Source organism: Ptychodera flava, unplaced genomic scaffold, assembly GCF_041260155.1.
Source record: "Ptychodera flava strain L36383 unplaced genomic scaffold, AS_Pfla_20210202 Scaffold_30__1_contigs__length_3116999_pilon, whole genome shotgun sequence".
Lineage (NCBI taxonomy): Eukaryota > Metazoa > Hemichordata > Enteropneusta > Ptychoderidae > Ptychodera > Ptychodera flava.
Window position 1 is genome coordinate 1 of NW_027248352.1, and position 19,981 is coordinate 19,981.

At 38.3% G+C, this 19,981-nt stretch overlaps 1 protein-coding gene across 2 annotated transcripts; it reads left to right on the plus strand.

Annotated features, from left to right (window-relative positions):
* The first annotated feature begins 4,574 nt into the window (after positions 1-4,574).
* LOC139127286 (solute carrier family 22 member 15-like) lies at positions 4,575-19,189 on the plus strand. 2 transcript variants are annotated; one of them, XM_070693200.1, is made up of 11 exons: positions 4,575-4,734; positions 6,572-6,891; positions 8,032-8,237; positions 8,509-8,638; positions 11,658-11,749; positions 12,141-12,386; positions 12,576-12,710; positions 13,468-13,553; positions 13,879-13,990; positions 14,124-14,196; positions 16,198-19,189. In XM_070693200.1, exons 2-11 carry the CDS (start codon positions 6,634-6,636, stop codon positions 16,441-16,443), a joined length of 1,584 nt encoding a protein of 527 aa, XP_070549301.1. In that variant the 5' UTR covers positions 4,575-4,734; positions 6,572-6,633; the 3' UTR covers positions 16,444-19,189. The 2 variants fall into 2 exon arrangements, with proteins under 2 accessions (XP_070549301.1, XP_070549300.1); XM_070693199.1 differs by having other exon boundaries at positions 6,575-6,891.
* The last annotated feature ends 792 nt before the right edge of the window (positions 19,190-19,981 follow it).

Sequence of the window (19,981 nt, forward strand, 5' to 3'; positions counted from 1 at the left end):
ACTTTAAAGGCACCTAGAAGTAGTGCCAGTATATAGTTAATACGTGCAACAATTACCAGTTTAAAAATTGAATGAACAGATTATTTTCTCGAGTGACGTCGACACTGTTGACAATGTTTTGCTTTTGCGTGCATCATCATCATTATCATCATCAGAGATCTCGAGAGAGAGAAGCAGGGACCGACAGAGAAAAGAGCAACGAAGAGAGACAAAAGAGAGAGCTGAAAGGTGGAAACAAAACAATTCGTGAAACTTTGTGACGCATATATATTCTGCGCATGCATGAACACTTGTTTCCATGCGACCTCAAATTTCAGAGTTTCTTCATACACACCACAACTCTTTTGCTTGAATATTTTTTTTCAGCAGGAATATAATCTGTGTATCTGACTGAGAGGCAGTCACTTATTTACAAGTGTCACTTTCGACTTCAGAGACGGAGCCACAAGCTACAACACAATTTCTGCCTATGACAAGAACCCGATGGCCTCAAAGAACACAAAAAACACATCAGGCGAAAGAAAAAATGTGTTTCCGGGAACCCGACCTATCCTATATAGAACCCTCCGACATTTACCGTTTATTTTCTCATTTCAAAAAGCATACATGGTTTGCCGTATTTTACTGTATGAGTTACACTGAAATGAGAAAATTCAAGAAATAAAGTTCCCGACTGACCGACACTATATTGAGGGCTTGTAAATGAAAACATCCATTTTTTCTTACGCCTGGATTTTCAAATGTAGACTACCCGTTTGACTCGGAGGACAAACTCCGAGTTGAAGAAAGACACACATTGTATAGTTAATATAACAAGATTGAATTTCTTTGATATATCATTATTTCCAGTTTTTGGACGTTATTTGTATACAATGGAAGTTCCTAAGTACAATGCTGGTTGAGTGGTATTATTTCATAGCACTTCGACTTGAAATAGATCACAAAACTGCTATATTCCGCCAACGCCGTATGATGTGTACCATGTGTTGCATATCACATAAAGTTTACGAAAACTGACGAACTGGCGTGAAAAACAGTGGGTTTGCTGGTATTTGTCTATTTATGGCAGAGGAGGTCACGCGAACCAATGTTAGCTTTTGCGCTCATGTGCACATGGATAAGGACACCTGTTGCTGTACACGTAGACTTGGTTCAAGTCTGTGATTTGTGAATGTTTGAGTGGAGGGAACGCAATGCTTTGTATTCTGCTTTCATGTGAAACGTGCGCGTGAGTGGACGCGATGAGTAGGGTGAACGCTATACAGCGGAGTTTCACCCGGAATCACAGGTGAATCCGGCAGAAACTAACTCACTACTGCGCAGACTCAAACGTGACGCATTCAATCGCTGGGAAAACCTGGCGTGAGCTGCCAAATGCCGGATAGGTTTGTACGAAATAGGAGAGACACAAGAGAAACTATTAAAAATGATTTTATTTTTTTAAAATTCACCGACTTGAACCAAGTCTACTGTACACGTAACAGTTTTGCCGTAGGTGGCAAAGGCGCCCTCTTCAGTTACGGGCATATTTTTTTCTTGAAAATAATTTTAACTCTTGAATATGCACCCTGCATAAAAATAAACTAAACTTTATTCTTGAATTGTCTGTAATGATGAAAACATGAATTACAAATGTGTATGCCTACAGAAGCTTTATGGGGACTCAAAACACGGCGTTCCGTTGTGAAGCGCGACATTTGTCTCTCCCCCGGCTGTAATCAGGGAGTCTATGAGGGTTGGAAATCGGGGCGGGGGGTGAGTTTTACAAAACCGTTATGGAGAGGGGGAGGTCAAAATTTACAACAGATAGTTTTAGTGGGTTAGGTCTATATTTGACAATGAATTTGTATGGAACTATGGCATTACCAAAATAGAACTCAATAGAGCGGAACAATGCTCCAAGGTATAATGTTCATACGGTTTTGCGTCGGTCTAGGTTGCCTATTGGACATCTAGTTAGCGATGGGGAATTTCAGTAGTAGGGGAGGGCAGTGGGGAGCTTTAACTGTTGCGGGGACTGGGGAGCGGGTTTTAGACCATAGATACTGGAGGGCAGTGGGCATCAAACTTCCGAGGGGGAGGGTATAAGCTTATTTTCCGTAAGCTTAGGCTGCGTTCACAAAAAAGGGGGGGGGAGGCTGGAGGAATTCAGGGGGGATTCGAAAATTTTGGAGGTAGTAGGGGGGGACTCGATCGAAAATATTTTGGTTCCCTTTCATGTTTTATATTTTCAAAACTCCAATTTTTTGTAGGTAATTCAATGAATTACCATTTTCATGTCATCCAGTTGTAGTAATGTTAGTAATCATTTAACAAAATCTAGAACCATTTGTCACATTTCATGACTTTTATCTCGAAAAAATCTAAACGTGTGATTTGTCATAAAACCCAAAACGAGCCCAGTAACAGGGCAGAAGCTGCAACTGTTGATGATTTTTGCAATATTTCTATGTAATGTATCAACTACAATTTCTTGCTGTCTCTCTACAGCATAATCAAACACACAACACACAACATTAGTTTGTCGACAAAGCCTGTTTATATAAATATGTATTAGGTGATATTATAATCAGCGACAGTCAGTTGTCAGTGATACAAATGCACGGTAGTCATACACAGGCTGTGATAGCAAGCTGAATACTGGACTGTCCATCATGCTGTAGGGAGTAGAACAAGAACGTATTTGCATGAACTGAACGAAAATATTGTCAAAATTGTCAAAGTTAATACAGCTACTGCCTACGGGCAGTGTCACTATCAGATACTACCCTGCTACTGCAGTGTCACTGTCACTGCATACCTGAGCAGTGATAGAGATAGCTCTGACTCTAATGTACATGGTAGTCGAAGTTTGTGTCAAATGACGCTCCATGGCAGCTCATGTCACAGTGAAACATACTTGTACACAAGATATATAGGCCAGAGAGCAACACAGACCAGGAGACTTTCTGGCATATGAGAATAATATTAAAGAAATAAGATGGGGTCACCATATTCAATTTTCTAAATTTTCATATTCACGTCATAAAATAATACAAAAGTAAAACTTTGAACAGTAAAGACTAAATGAAAAAATGTGTGACTAGATGGAATTATTTATTTTTTAATCAAATTTGCCATTATTATATCCAAAATTTCAGAGATTAGGCTTAAACATTTAGGCCTATTTGATGGAATACTTTAACCTTCCAATATTGTCAATTTTGAGTAGCATCTAATTCATATATGTCTTGTACTTTTGAAACAAATTTTTGGTAGGTCACTGTACTCAGTTTTTTACAATCTGGCAATTAGAATTCACAATTTGCATACTCTCTCATGGTCATCATTTTGTGTGCTCTTCGGCAGGAGCGATAGTGACTTTGCCACATTTAGATTAACTCATGAGTTGGCTTAGACTGATACTGTTATACCAAAACGTTCACTGATGCATTTAAAAATGAATCTATTTAAAAACTTGCCTTAGAAATATGACTTTACAAAGTACCAATAACAGGTGATGTTGAACATCTGTGAGCGGAATGGAGCAATATGTGTTTATTTTGTCTGCGCGCACATCCTTTACAAGTAACTGTGCTTGTGATAGTTGGGGGGGGGGGGACTTGAAATTTTGATCATATAGAGGGGGGCATCTGGAAATTTTTTAGGGTATTGACGAAGGAAGTCTGAAAAAAAAATAAGATTTCAATTGCGATTCCTCCAGCCTCCCCTCCCCTAATCGTTATTTGTGAACGCAGCCTTAGATATGTCAGTGGGAAGGCGGTTACGAAGAGCTTTACTTTCCCCTCCAAATTTTAGGTCAAGATCAAAAATAAGTAAAATTGGTGTATCAGCCTTTAAAACGTATTTTGTGATGATTTTTCGAAATCGATGAACTTCATCGGTTGGAGGCACCTGCTCCATGCGTGATCTGAAGCTGGACCACAGGGGGCTCGTACTCCTGTTTTTTTTGTGTCTGTGTTTGTTTGTTTGTTTGTTTGTTTGTTTGTTTGTTTGTTTTGTTTGTTTGTTTGTTTATTTGTTGTCTTTAATAAAATAACAGCGAAACGCTGTTTTGTTAATATTTGTCAATAAAGAGCAGTTTATTTATTTATTTATTTATTTATTTGTTTGTTTGTTTGTTTGTTTGTTTGAAGATATATGATTTTCCGATGGTTAGGGTTAGGGTTAGGGTTAGGGTTAGGCTTAAGTTAGGGTTAGGGTTAGGGTAAGACTTATTCACTCCCTCTATATATTCAGAATTCAGTCTGAATATATAGAGGGAGTGAATAAGTCTAACCCTAACCCTAACCCTAACTTAAGCCTAACCCTAACCCTAACCCTAACCCTCACCATCGGAAATTCATATCAACAAACAAACAAACAAACAAATAAATAAACTGCTCTTTATTGACAAATATTAACAAAACAGCTTTTCGCTGTTATTTCATTAAAAAGAACAAATAAACACAAACACATACACACAAACAAACAGACACAAATAAACAAGGAGTACGAGCCCCCTGTGGCTGTACTCTAGGTCCAGAGCTCAAAGTGTTTGAAGTTACCCACAATGCCTCGCCAGCTGATTCCAGTAAAAGGCGGAAGTGGGTCTGAAGTCGAATGGACACGTCGCCGACACAACATCTCTCTCGCATCAGCTTGTGCAGATACAACAGTGACCTCACGATTGTTTCTTCAGTCCAAGGTTATCTCGCCGAAAGGCGTCGACTGTGCTTGTGTGGTACAAATCAGGTAATGTTATAATAAAAAATCTCTGCAGTCTAGTCTCTATCACGGTCCCTCCACAAATTCGAGAGTTTATTGAACAGCGGTTGGAGTAGTTTACATAATCACGGTCCCTCTGCTCATGTACAGCTGGACGCCCCATTCATTCTTGCCATATGTTGCCATCGTGGAGCTGCCATAGATAGTAAATGAACTTGATTAAGGACAGTGAGGTTGTCTTTATCGGCAAATTACATTCGTCTGAACTAAAATGTATTGTACTTGTAGGCTAGCTGCTGTGGAAAGGTTGGTAGATTAATTAAATATTGACGTTTACGCGAATTACGGCGTGTTCAATCGCAGTCGCCTGTGGTTCAGGTACACGGCGAACACCCCAGGCACGAACGTAGAAAAACGGGACGTTTGCTACCTCTTGGTAAAGGTAACCATAAGCGACTGCGTGTTAAACATATGGGCACAATGTACTCTGCTGAACAGGCCGTAAACGGCTGTGTCAAGTGTGATCAGTTTCAGTGACTTTCCAAGTATTGTCGGTATTGTTGATTAGAAAGGAAACTCAACACTGTCACTGGAAATGAACCCGTAAAGTGACTTTTCAAGTATTGCACAAAGGAAAAGGAAGCTCATCTGTGATCAAATACCAAACTAGTTTTATTAATAATGTTCATATTTTATGATTATCAGATATTTTGCGAATACTACAAATGCTTAATCCACCTGTCGTTTTTCATGAGCCAAGTCGACTTTGGAGCCCCCCTCCCCACATTTTTTCTGTTCCAAGGGAACTGAAAAACTTGTAATCATTGGGTCCTGTTGTGGAGGCATGTGGTGATCATGACAGTGTTAGAGAGCTGTCATGAATTTGTCTGTTCTTATACACAATGATCCCTTCATTCATCATGAAGGTAGCACATGGATGGACGTACTGCAAGCTTGTGCCAGGTTGTGGTACATCTATCAGTCATGGACAATCATATAGCATGACGTACCACACATAGAACATACCATCAGACTGTGCATGCAAAGTCATTTAAGAGGACACCAAGATCAGTGTAGCAAACCTCTTGCAAAACAACTATCCAATAACGGGCAGGCAAATTTGAAAATGTGTCCATCTGAGTAAAATTTTAGTACCTTTATCTTTGACATAATGCATCTAGGCGTTCCTCTCATCTGTAAGCAAACCAAAAATCAGCATTAACAAACTCATACTGGAACTGGAACTACAGGGTGACTGAATTTTTGACACCCGGCTGCTTGAGGATGTGCCGCCTCTAAGGCAGCCAGTCAGTTATTTCCAATAGCAACACAATCATAACATTCACCCAGCCATCGCTATAAATTTGTTCTCCCTGGTCGTAATTGCCAGCATTTCTTTTTCTCAGAATTGTCGGGTATACAGTACTTATACTTTCTCATGGCCCAAGGTTTGCTTACATATACAGCTTCTAATCTCTGACCTTCACTGATGTGCCCTAACCACCTGGCCGAGGCTGACATGTAGAAGATTAGCCAAAGTTCCTCGATCAGCATTTGTCAGTAACGTTGCTCTAATTTAGTTACTCGCTTGCCATGGTTTTGCGGTAATGCCAACATCTACTCAACACTGTCTGCTGAAGTTTATTCCACAATTTTGATATGATATTAATATTCCACAGACATGGGGCAACTTAGTCTACTTGCGTAGCTGAACCTGGCTACCCCAGCTTGCTGAACCAGCTACATGAACTTGAAATCAGACCAGGAGAGTCCTGTACTGCATTGAGCCAGCAAGGGTAGACAACATACGTACAAAACAAAAAACATCAAAAACCTGACATGTTTTATATTTTTTCATTTTTAGAAGAAGACAGATGATGAGAGACAAGGTACCTTGAGGTGGAAGTGAGGAACTCTGCAAGGAGAATGGATTTTGATAAAATACTCAAGAGTATCGGTGAATTTGGAAAACAGCAGCGGCAACAGTTTGTTATCGTTGCAACGATATGTTCTATGTGGACAGCGGTACACATGCTGTGCCTTGCATTCGTTGGCCTAGTACCCGAATTCCACTGTGTGGATCAGAAAGTGAACACGAAAACTGATGATGTCATCAGCGATGCGTGTGCAAAGCCTTGCAAGAAGTATGTGTATGATGCAGAATTCACATCCATAGCAACAACGGTAGGTGTAAACAGCAAAAATTATTTCATTTGAACATTTGTAATCCAGCCCTTTAAAATTCATTATGTAGCAAATCACATGACAACTTCATTAACATATCAAACAAAGCATTTTCTAGACTGTCGACAGTCTGGTGTGCCTTGTCTTTCCTATTCTTGGTAAAGTCTCTCGCACATACAGGGATTGGGGGTTTGGGGTTTTGCAAGCATAGCGTAGAAGGCGTGAATCGGGAATGCCAAAGGAATGACCATGATTGCTAGAGAGTCTATCATATAGGACCATTTTGCAAGTTACCATGACATAAATATCTTACAGTCAATGGTATCTTTAGGAAATGAACTGTATGTTGCTTTCTTCATTGTTCGAATCACAGCATTAAGTATTTAGCCTAGACACAAGTGTGCTACGTAGGAATGCTGCTTAGTTTGTTTGATTAAAACAATATTTCAAATTGGTTTTTCTCAGTGTTCGATATCACACTTCCCAATTCAATATGAAGGGCTCATTTCCTGTAATGGGAATTTTTCTGTGAAAATTGCTTCAGGACATTTTGATCATTTGGTCATTACAATTCTTATCTATGGATGTGAACTCTAGGGGAATAAAATTAATGATAAAGGTAATATTTTATTGATGTTATAACCTATCCTTTTATAAATATCTGCTGGGAGTTTTGAAAGATGCTCGTCAAGCAGGCATTGTTGGTGAACTTGGTAAATATTCAATCAAAAACTTTGTATTAGTATGTCACATGTTAAGATATTGGCATAGTTTAGTAATGACTAATAACATTCTGTTACGTTCAGCATTTGCAAGATGTCATTCAAAGTGGTTTGAATTCATTCAAATACATACTACATACTTAAGGTGAAAGAAATATAAATTTTAGTCATCTGTCTGTAAGCATTAATATCACCATTAAAACAGTCCAGAATAACTTTTCAAAGCATTTATGATTATCACGTTTCTTGGTACAGAGACTTACACAATGATGATAATTGGAAGGGAATGAATAAGCTAAAAACTTATTGGCAATATAACAGTGTTTATATTGGCATGTGATTGAAGGGCAAAGAATGGACCATAGTGTAATGTAACCACTGTGTTGACACATTATCCAATGTTGTTCTCATCTTGCAGTGGGACCTGGTTTGCAGTGAGAGTTACAAAATTGGACTGGCACAGTCTATATACATGTCAGGTGTACTGGTCGGCAGCTATATCTTCAGCAGTTTGTCAGACAGCTATGGACGTAGAATTTCCTTCTTTTTATCAGTAGGACTGCTGACAGTGTTTTCATTGGGGAGTGCTGCAGCAACTTCATATAACATGTTTTGTATCCTCAGGTGAGTTTCTGTAGAAGTATTAATTACTAACCAGGATTTAATTTCAATATTTTTCACTAGTAATATATGAAATCTGCCGTATTAAATCCCAGTGAAATATTCGATAGCAAACCAGTGAATTAAAATCACTTTGAAATAATCAATAACACAATATTCCATTGTCCATATTAGAGCAACTCATCGTCATTCTTTGGTGACCATATATTATAAATGGCAAAGTTTAACCTCGGCAATCCGTCAAATATTTCTTTGTTCATTCCTTTTTCGCCAGGTTTTTAACAGCCATGTGTAATGGTGGTGCTGGTTTGACCGGTTTTATTTTAGCCACAGAAACTGTTGGTCCATCGTACCGAGCCTTGGCTGGTACCCTAGTCCAAGCATATTTTGCAATTGGCATTGTGGTAAGTTTATACTTTTCTAAATATCACAATAGGGATGTGCACTGAATTGTTGGTACAGGGTTTTCTCTCGACTTCACGATTGTGCAAATTGCGCATTTCAAGCCATTACCTGCCCTGAAAAAGTTACTGACAGTGTGAAAATCGTTCACAAAACATTAAGCAAAGATGTCCATGTATGTGATGGCGACCCAAGTAGGCTGCTTTGAAAGATTTTGTAATTCGCATTCTGCGGCAAATACCATGTTTTTTAAAGCATTTGAAAATTTGTATGTCATTGTACCAACTTCATAGATAGCAAACCACAGCCAAGCAAATACAATAATTAGATATTATTCCCTAATATTTTTCTTCGTTCAGCGAAGGAAAATACGAGTGACGTAATGACCGTGTCACCACGAGTCGAAGACGAGTGGTGACACAGTCATTATGTCAAGAGTATTTTCTGAGCTGAACGAAGAAAAATATTAGGGAATGATATACTTATCACATGCACAAGCCAAGAATTCGTTATTTTTAGCTCACATTTGGTATACCAATGTGAGGTTATCGTATGAGCTGAATCAGTTCATTTGCATCTGATTTGCATATCTGTATATTTGGAGGTATGTGCGGATGTATGTCCGTCACACACAAAGGCTCCCATACCGCCAAAGCTACCGTCTCAGTATTTGGTGTACAGGTACCGTAGATGTAGGGGTTGAGATGTGAATTTGTTCAAATGAACAAATCAGTGTCAAAAATGTGCAAATGAGGTAAGAAAAAGTGAAATCCTGCAAATGTGCAGGCCAGTAAGAAACAGGCCAACTCCACTGATCTTGAATCATTTCCTGTCATTGTTTATGAACTGTTACATATTAACAGACCTGATGAAACCATAGACAGTAGAGGGGGCGAAGACCGTCTATACTCAAACTAAGAGGGGCTTGTTTCTGCTATGCATGTTGCTAAAGTTGACCTCCAGTACCTAAAGTTTCAGACCTTAATTGCTTTTGTCATTCCTGTTTTTCTGGTTTAAATATTTCTTGTTGTTTTTCTGGTTGTACTGTGCAGAAATCATTATCATAACATCAACATAGAATTTTCCTCCACTGAACATATAGAAGCAACATTTATTGTTGATCATTGGTAACCCATACTGGTATATACCAATTCTGATCAAATTTGAGCGACACCGTATAATTGCGGTATTTTTTGCAAAATAAAAAAGTTTTCCATGACGATTCCGCATTTAAACTTTTGAACTACTTTAGGAATAATATCAGTACGCCGTGCACAAGTTGTCAATCATTTCCAGTCGTCCGTCGCATGCGTGAGCGTTCACGCGTGCGTTCGTTCGTGTATGGAGCAAATGAAAGCTCTCTGTCTACACGTAGGCTACATGTACCTTCCGCAAAGTTATACTCTATTTCAAAGATAGCATAGTCCTAGAAATTTATCACAGACGAAGATACACTATTTTTCGGGAACAAATATCGACTGAATCTCGACAGCGCGAACACTGTAAACATCGCGCCTGATCCAGTTTGCAGTGCTTACGGAACCCATGGTAACGCGACCAGCTTCGAGTTCGTTGTTTCCGCAAATTATTCACGTAATTCCTTCGGAATATATGGGTGGTACACTCTTGTGTTTACATTATTCGGACTATTACTGTCGTAGTCTGTGAAAATATCAATTTCATTACATGACTTTTGGAGGCATGGACACCGCACTTGACCCCTTGTTGCAGTGGAAACCTTATGTCTACTGTGGCCTACCACATGAAAGTACACAGTGCGTCGAAAGTTCAGGCATCGGCGGGGTCTATATGAATACAACCCATGCATATCGGCGACAAAACTCAAACACGAGGTTTCAAAAATTTGCCTAGTTGATGTATTGTCGGACTCTAATTATCATTACTAATGTTTGCGATATTTTCACGTCAGACACAATTTGATCGTGGGAGAAACATCGGCCGCCATGTTGTTTGTTTACATATTTACGAGCACACCAAAGATTGACAAAAAAAAGGTCCGACGCCCCAAAATTTATGACATAGACGCGGGTTGTCGTGACGTAGAACGACCAGAGAATAAATCAAGTATTTTTTGTTCGGAGACGATAAACTCGGCTTATGCACGTGATAAAGAAAATGTTATACTGTGCATGTGATGGGCATAAAGCATTCCTTGGATAGCAAATTGGGCAAAGCATTATAGAAATGTGGCAGAGACTTTGTATGTCACAGAAAAAAATCTGGTATAGGCTTGATGCATGCACATTAGTAGAATAGCTGCATATCTGCTTGGTCTAGCTGTCAATAGGGGTTTGGGGGGGCTGTGCTATAGCTACTGTAGAGCTATGTACAGTGTGCAAGGGATATTGCAATCTATCTGCTTGGTCTGTTACCTTCAGAGAGGGGCGTAGCTACAGCTGGTTGCATAGCTGTTTATCTGCTGGCAGGGCTAGCAGTCTATAGAGAGGGGCTTATAAGTACGGCTATTGTTGGCCAAGTTCTCTGATTGACAAATAGTTCACTCCAGTCAAGTGAATTTTCCATTTCACTAGTTGAAAAAAACAGCGAATGGTGAATGGTGTGGTGAATGACTTAAACTTTTGCTCAAACTTTCCTCAATGGAATTTTCAATATTCCCTTAACAAATCAAGAATAAAAATCGGGCATTTTGTACTAGAGAAGCAAATCAGCTAACAATTACCGATATTTGAAATTCAAAATGGTCGCCGCTCCTTAGTTAACTCTATGGGGAAAAATAAAATTTTTGATTTTCAAAAAACTAAGATGATGAAAATTTCTTACTTCAAGAGCTTTAAATGAGCCCCCACAAATGGTAATCAGAAAACAATGGTAAAATTTGAGGGCCCAAATAGCTGTGCCCGAGACGCGTTCTGCCTTGGTGTACTTGTATGATACATGTAAATAATGTATGCAGGGCCAAGAGGACTGAGGTATGTAGTGTAAGAATAACCAAATCCAGAAAGTTATTCTTGATGACATTGTATTTCCTTTACATTTCAGATATATGGTGGTATCGCATACCTTATACGGGATTGGAGGTACCTCATTGCTGTCACATCAATGCCAGGGATATTATTTACAATGGCCTATTGGTGAGTCAAATGCTTTAATAAAGGCCCAGTACCCTGTAACTTTAGACAAATTTCTTTAGTTTGTGTTGCATGTTTCAGTTACAGTGTCTTGATAAAACACCCAGCACCAACGGAGTTCTTGTGACCTTCAGCAGTGAACGTGCAGACGCAGCTGCAGAATGCTCTGCGTGAAGGGTCAGGTGGGGACGCCTGGAAACGGTATATGTTATTGAACGCATCGAAAATTGTACTTTTCTCAATAGTACTAGTAGATGAATAATGGTGTTGAAATATATTGATTTTGTGATAATAATTATTGTGGCTGTCACATGTCGTTGCTGGCATATAGAGCATTTACAAATTTTAGGCTGGACTTCTTATTAACCTCTACCCCTTGACCCTTCAACCCTAGGATAATCCCAGAATCCCCTAGGTGGTTGATAACCCGTGGCAGAGTACATGAAGCTGAGGATATTCTGCACTATATTGCAAATAAAAATGGTATGAGAGTCACTAAAGACATGCTGCAGTTAGAGTCTTCTGACAAGTCTTCAAATTCTTCAAAATCTTCTCCCATGGCTGGAAAAACATATGGCTTCCTGGACCTATTCCGGCATTGGGAATTACGGAAGAGAATGTTGATTTTAACTTATACATGGTATGTATGTTGGATTTTATTGTACACCTACATCTACAACTAATCTATGGAATTTTGTTGTCGGTAACTTTCTGTATATGTGGATATTTGTCTTCTGAGATGGAAAACTAAATATGTATCAATGCAGCCATATAGCCAGATATACTATTCAAGTCACATACAAACAGCTGTGTTTGTATCTTTTGATAGGTTTACATGTAGTATGGTGTACTATGGATTAACTATGAATGCCAGTAGTCTTGGAGGAGATAGATATCTGAATTTTATACTCTCTGGTATTGTGGAATTACCTGCATATCTTGTATGCATGATGTTTATTAACAGGTAAGTAGCAATCAATTTCCTTTCAAATACATAATCCTTATATGCTTTCAGCAAGACTTCTTTATTTGCCAAACCTGAAATCAATGTAGGTTGGGAACTTCCATTCTGGAAACACATCAAATCCATCTGTATGTCCTGATGCTTTCAGCAAGAGTTCTTTATTGGGTTTACCAACCTGAAATCATAAAAAAAACATTGGGGGCCTTCCTTGAGGAAACACCTCAAACTTTGAAGGCTTTTAGAATTAGAGTTAGTTGTAAGGCTGTGGTAAGGTAGTATGGCGCATTGAAAATGAAAGACTTCAACTTTTGCCCAAACTTTCCTCAATGAATATTTTAACCATCAACTTACCAAAGCAACAATATAATTCGGGGTTACCATGCAAAGTTTGGAACTAGCGAAAACAAATTGCCCAACATATTGCAATTTTTGAAATTCAAAATAGCCACCATTCCTGTGTTAACTCTATGGAGGAAAAATTAAATTTTGGATTTTCGAAAAACTAAGACAGTGAAAGGTTTTCTTTCTCCGAGAGCTTAAAATGAGCTCTCACAAGTAGTAGATCATAAAAAAATTGTAGAAATTTGAGAGTCCGACTAGCTGTCCCCAAATTGCCTTCTACCTTAATCAAATGCCCATAAAGAGGGGGGAAGTGGTCTCTATATGAAGTCTTTGCATGATTTCCTCCTAATATGATGAATGTTATATTTGTCAATTTTCGCACATGATGACAGTGACTCTGTTTATTGTCCTTCAGATCTGGAAGACAGAAAACTTTATTTTGGTCCATGATGCTAGGAGGCATTGCATGTCTGTCATTAATCATTATCCCATCAAACACAAGTACGTATTTCTATTTTACATCAGTTTTGGAGGCCCTGATTAGAATTAGATGAGGTTTTAAATGATGTAGTCATAAAATTTTTATGAGATTTAGTGAACAAAAATGAGTAAATACAGTGTTACATGTAAAAAAGACATGATTGAAACATGAGTCTTTTACAGCAATATGCATACGTTATCTGAAAAGTGACTAATGTTAGCTATGCACTCAGAATATTCTGTTAGTAGGTTGATGACTTTTGTATTGGGAACAATGACTTTTATGCTTGCCATCTCACAATTGTTTTCTCATCCAGTTGCTGACATTTAATGTTCTCATTCACAGGTCACATTGATTCCATTAAAACTTCCTTGGCATTGCTTGGTAAGATGGGCATTGCCGCGGCTTTTAACATCATTTACATATACACTGCAGAACTCTTGCCAACTGTACTGAGGTAAGAAATCTAGCTTTTCATAAAGAATACCGGTATGTTCTAATTGTTGCTGTGTAGAATTTTCAGTTCATCTGTGCTATCCCTGTACAATTTTGTTTGCAGAAAGATTGATTTTGAATATTATTGCATTCAGGAACACTGGTATTGGAGTCTGTGCCATGGCAGCTCGTATTGGTGGAATACTAGCACCAGCAGTTGTACCATTGGTAAGTACATGTACAACCAAACCATTTAACTACAGTCAAACCTGTCTTAGTGGTCACCTCTTTATAATGGTCACCTTGCTGTGGTCCTGTGGCATTTTACATGTTAAAGGCCTTCTACAGAATAGACACCTCTCTTAGGCTGGAATTACAAATACCTTTGGAGTGGGTAGGGGAGAGTTCTGGGGGGAGGGGAGCTTGAAAAATTTGCAACATGCCAGGGGGGTATTTAAAAAAATTGACGTCGCATAGTGGTGACATGAAAACGTATTGCATATAAAATTTTCTCCATATACCTTCTGGCACTTTCATTTCCTGCCATTTCAGTTTTTGGAGGGCAAGTTTTAGGGTATTATTTATTGATGATCCGAGCAGCCAACTTTCGGTTAAAAGATTTAGGTTGTCATGATTTTTACTTACCCAACTTCTCTGTTTTTCACTGTTATTGTTCAAAACTGTTCTCTATAATGACTAAAAGTTTCAACTTAACCTTTCTTTGATAACATATTCCCATTGACAATACATTGGGTCTAGGTCATTGTTCCACGTTCACGTCACCGTATGTAAATTTTTAATTTTTGCGGATATTGACAGAATACAAACAATTTAGAATAGCGCGTAGTGTCACCAATAACAACTTGAAGCTTCAGGTCAAACAACTTTTAAATAACAGTTTGGGAGGATAATCTATGTGTCCAGATCCTTGTGAAATTGACTCCAGCTGGAAAAATGTATGACCACCGTCCTTCAATACAGAACCTTGACCCTTCAAAAGTATTCGAAATAGTGACTCTCTCTAAGTGTCATAGTCAGTATCAGTAATATCTGAATTGACAAATAATTTCTCATTTGACCTTTGAACTTTCAAAAAATACTTTTTAACCTCTCGAAACAACACTTTGGTTAAATTCCAACATCATATTTGTTATTAACATCTGGGCTTTCAAACAGACTTTTTCATCACGTACTTTTCTCATCAATTGTCAAACATCAATAAATATAAAGATTTGATGTTTTGTTATCTAAAAATTATTCATAAATTTCTGCATAACTGCAATGTATAGTCAATCAATATTTCGGTGAAATTTCAAAATCAAATTTCTTGCACACACATGCACTTGTAACAACTTAGTCTAACACATACATTAATATCAATTATCAAACGTCTATATGTACATAGATTTATTTATCTTTTTTTTTTGTAAAAAAAATTATTCATAGTTTCCTGATAGGCTACAAGGTATAGTGAATCAACATTTTCGGTGAAATTCCAAAATCAAATTTCTAGAACACATATGCTCTTGAAACCACCCTTCTTCTAATCAACTACAATTATGTCAATTATTCAGGGTCCATATATGCACAAATATTGCAAGTTTTATATGGGGAAATAATGATTCACATTTTCGTCATAGACTCCCATGTAGAGTGGATCAACATTTTGGTAAAATTCCAAAATCAAAGCTATTTCCTTTACTACAGACATTCTTGTAGTTGTTACCAAATTGCCAGAAGAATGCATGCATTCAAAGGTCATCATGTTAGATGCAGTCAAGCTCACTTGATATCCCCAATACAGTGTGTGGTATACATTTGTGTGCTCATTTAACCATAGATGTGTGTATCTAGACATCTATGAATTTAGTAAAGTCAGCAGTTTTTCACCGCTTGTATTCCTGTGGGTACATGGGATTCATGAAATTAAGCACAGAAGTAAGTATATTGACAGGGTATTTTATGAGCGTCTTTGACCTAGCAAAGCAGCAATTATGCACGAAAGACAAATTTTACGCCCTCATAGTTCATGCACATGTTTAACATTGTGCATTATATGTGATAGAACTCAAGGACAGGTTTTTTAAATATCTTCGACGAGCCAAATCCACAATGAAACGTGGGTTTGTTGCAATGGTCCATGCAATTCCATGCTAAAAAACAAATTTTTACATCTTTATATTTCATATACATCTTTAACATTGTACATTTTATATCTTATGACTCAAGGGTGAGAGTTTAGCTTTCTTCATATTTGGTGGCACTGGATTCACAGCCGGAATGTTTGACTACCTTCTACCGGAAAGCCTTAACAAACCCTTGCCAGAGACCATCGCTGATCTGTCGCAGACAAGTTCAAAGGTCACCAACAAGGAAGCCATGGTGATGGACGAGCAGCGAGTCCAGGATGTTGAGAGGAAAATAGACAAACTGAGTAACCATGACGACACAGCATTTTCAGAAAACGATGATTAGGAAGGTTATCTGAAAAGAAGTGAATGAAATGTCAAAATATTCTTGTTAATATCTGCAAGACAGGGTATAGATAATTGATGTAATGGAATAAGTTTTTTATAAGGTGAATGATATGATTGTATACAAGAGAAAAAACACGACACCAACTTAATGTGGTTCTTGTTCTTATTTTTTAATTGTTTGTTTTCTCGGTTTGTCTTTTTTGTTGTCAAAGAAATGTAAATGTTTATAAGCTGTAGTGTACAACATGAACAGAGTTCAGCTTAGACTTGGTTCAAGTCTGTGATTTGTGAATGTTTGAGTGGAGTGAACGCAATGATTTGTATTTTGCTTTCATGTGAAACGCGCGCGTGAGTGGACGCGATGAGTAGGGTGAACGCGATGAGTGGAGTGAACGCTATACAGCGGAGTTTCACCCGGAATCACAGACTTGGCTTTCTTGCACGATCTGCGTTGCTATAAATTATTCATGAGATGACGTTTTCTTTACTCATATATTATTCATAAGATGACATCACTAAATTTTACACATTGGGAGGAGTTACCAATTGACCCAAACGAGACGTGCATAAAACTCACATGGCGTTGTTGACAAAATGTCGAGTGCGATCACTCCCACAAAAGTCAGCACGACCTCTGTTGTATCACCGAAAACGCGTGAAAATATCTGTGTTGTTTGTGGGGCCCATGTTGCAAAATGCGAAATCGTCGCCGGTTATTCAAGGATGGAAAAAGACACCGTCCTTACAGTTGTAGCCTGTTCTCTTACGTGCCCAAAGCGATGGAAATCAAAACAATGTGGGGCGACTTCGTATGTCAGTGATTTTCCGCTGCCGGTTGGTGCGCAGACGAACACATCTTTTCCCTCAATGTAACTCTCAACAAGCTTTCTTTGGTAATCTCGCATGATTAGCGATGGTCGACCGATCAGTAGTAAAACGCGGTTGATGTACGAACTTGATGCCATTATTCGCCCAGATATAAAACGTACTCGATGTCTAGCTTTGCACGGAGATGACAACAAACTTTTTAATGCATGCAGAGGTTTATTAGCAATGCGTTCTTCTTATTGGCCAGAATAACGGCGGGGGCTGTCAATCATTTTGTATTTGCTCTACGTCACTGTGTACACAGTCCGTCTCACCGCCTGTACTTTGCAAGAAGTCCAAGTCGGTGAATCCGGCAGAAACTACTCACTACTGCGCAGACTCAAACGTGACATTCAATCGCTGGGAAAAACCTGGCGTGAGCTGCCAAATTCCGGATAGGTTTGTACGAAATAGGAGAGACACAAGAGAAACTATTATAAATGATTTTATTTTTTTTAAATTCACCGACTTGAACCAAGTCTAAGTTCAGCTTGGATAAACGGAGGAGCGGCCACTTTACATAACAATGCATAATTTGATTTGAAAATGTATCAATTTGTATGGTTATTAACATATGAATAGACTGCTGGCAAACTGGAAGTGGTCCACCCCTTGAAGGCATGGTTCAGGCGTCAGATTGTCCTTGCCAGGAAATTTACTTACTGGATTACAATGTCTATGGAAAACAAACGCTATGACACCTTTATAATCTTCTCACAGACTAGAACAAACTCGATCCGTTGGATTGAGTCCCCTACCTTTAAAATCTCCTTATGGAGAACTCTGGAGGTGAATATTAAAGTTTACACATTTTTTGTACGTACAGTATTTCATAAACATGACAGCTAATATATGATGTTTTCCCCAACTTTATCAGTACAACTAATACTACTGGCATCTTTTTTATTGTCATAAACTGTTGAAAGCAAATTACACCATATTGCCACGCTGACTTGCCAAAGGCGTCGATTTGACTTCCAATGAAAGAGATATGAAAAGACAGTCCTGTATTCAGAGATGAATTGATTTGGATTACAATGGAACACAAAACATAATCTACCTCTGTCATCCAGGAAACAAGTCTTGTATTAACATATTGTATTTTCAGCAATTCGATTCATAAAAATGCACTGACTTTCAAACTAATCTCAGGGTCTGCGTTATCGCACGCCAAAGATGAGTCCCTGTAACGAGGAATGTACGTTAGCAATGACAATCTTTTGTATGTTCTTAAGTGTTGGGAAAATGTAACCTTGAAAATCATTCTTTTCCCAAAAATACAGGGTCTTAAAAGCATAATATGAAGTTTTGAGACCATGGAGCCTCAAATGTGTAATTTGCCAAATGTTTCTACTAAAAAATGGCAAAGTTCCAACAAAATATTAAGTACAGATCATTTGTATGTGATTCAAGTTAATGTGAGCTTTATATCTTTTTAACCGTTTTCCTGCCAGACAGTCTGCAGTATTACTACCCAATTTGCCAAGTCAGTAAATCAGTAAGTCAGTATTGAGCCAAACCATATGTATTTTTGACCTCCTGGCTTGGTATGTCATGGAACCTTTGGTCCATAAAAATTTTGTTGACAGTATCTCTGTTTTCATGGACCCTCACATCTTCAATTTACTTTGTATCACTATTCACCAAAAATTCATCGTGGTCATAACATTGGAGATTTTCTGTTATAGAACTGTCCCTCATCCTTGACTTTCTGCTTTCAAAAAAAATTATTTTCTTTAAAGTATTTGTCATAAAGTATCCTTAATATTTTCACAAAATGCGAATGAAAGACATAAATGAACTAAAGACTGTGATTTCAGGTCTAGATACTTTCTGTAACTTGCCTTCCTTTAAGTAATAAAATAAATCAAAATCTGCCAGATGTTTCAACTCAGTCTGTTTTGTAAAGGAATTTTTGTTCTGTTTCTTGTGTAAATATACTTTACAATTAATTCATACATTCCTCAAGAAACTCTGTCTCAATCTGCATAGCATGCATGTATTACTCTCTCACCGCCTGAAAATGACGCCCTAATGATTTGTATTTCCAAATTAAAACATTTTTCTCTGCTATTGTATTGTTAGTCTGTGCTGACGTTTTATGCGCCTAGTTATTCGAAGAGTGTCGTTTTAAAAGATACCAGAATGACTAAGTAGTGTGACTGTAGTTCGATGTTTGCGTGCAGTGCAGAGGGGCAGGAGATTTGGGTCACATGTGGACGTTGGGGGCGCCGTATCTCCGATATTATGACATGACCCGATCCGGGAAACGAAGTGATATAAAACTCTATATTACTGGCAAACCGGAAACTAAGTATTGTTTATTATTTGATGATGTGAAAAAATGTTGGCCCAATATCACATCACAGTAGTATTTGGCAGCACTCTGGCAATCTCGCGCGAAGCTTCTTATGGCCCCTCCCTGAAGACTCCTCGTCCAGCCGGTGAGGTACTAAAGGAAGGTGTACCCTAGGGCCCTGTGAACATGTGGATAACGCACAGATCATATAATTTAGAACAGTTAACTATATGTGACTACATGTTGTCCTGCTTAATTTCGGATAGTTTTGTCATGGCAAGTAGTGACATCACTACTGATGAAAGAGGATAAAAGACATTTTAGTATTGCGATTTGTCCGAAACGTACCTGGGGTACCAGGTAGGCAAAT

Coding starts and splice junctions, on each gene's coding strand:
- LOC139127286 (XM_070693200.1), top strand. CDS start 6,634: ATGGATTTTGATAAAATACTCAAGAGTATCGGTGAATTTGGAAAACAG. Junction 13,554..13,878: donor CATTATCCCATCAAACACAA/GTACGTATTTCT, acceptor TCTCATTCACAG/GTCACATTGATTCCATTAAA. Junction 13,991..14,123: donor CTCTTGCCAACTGTACTGAG/GTAAGAAATCTA, acceptor TATTGCATTCAG/GAACACTGGTATTGGAGTCT.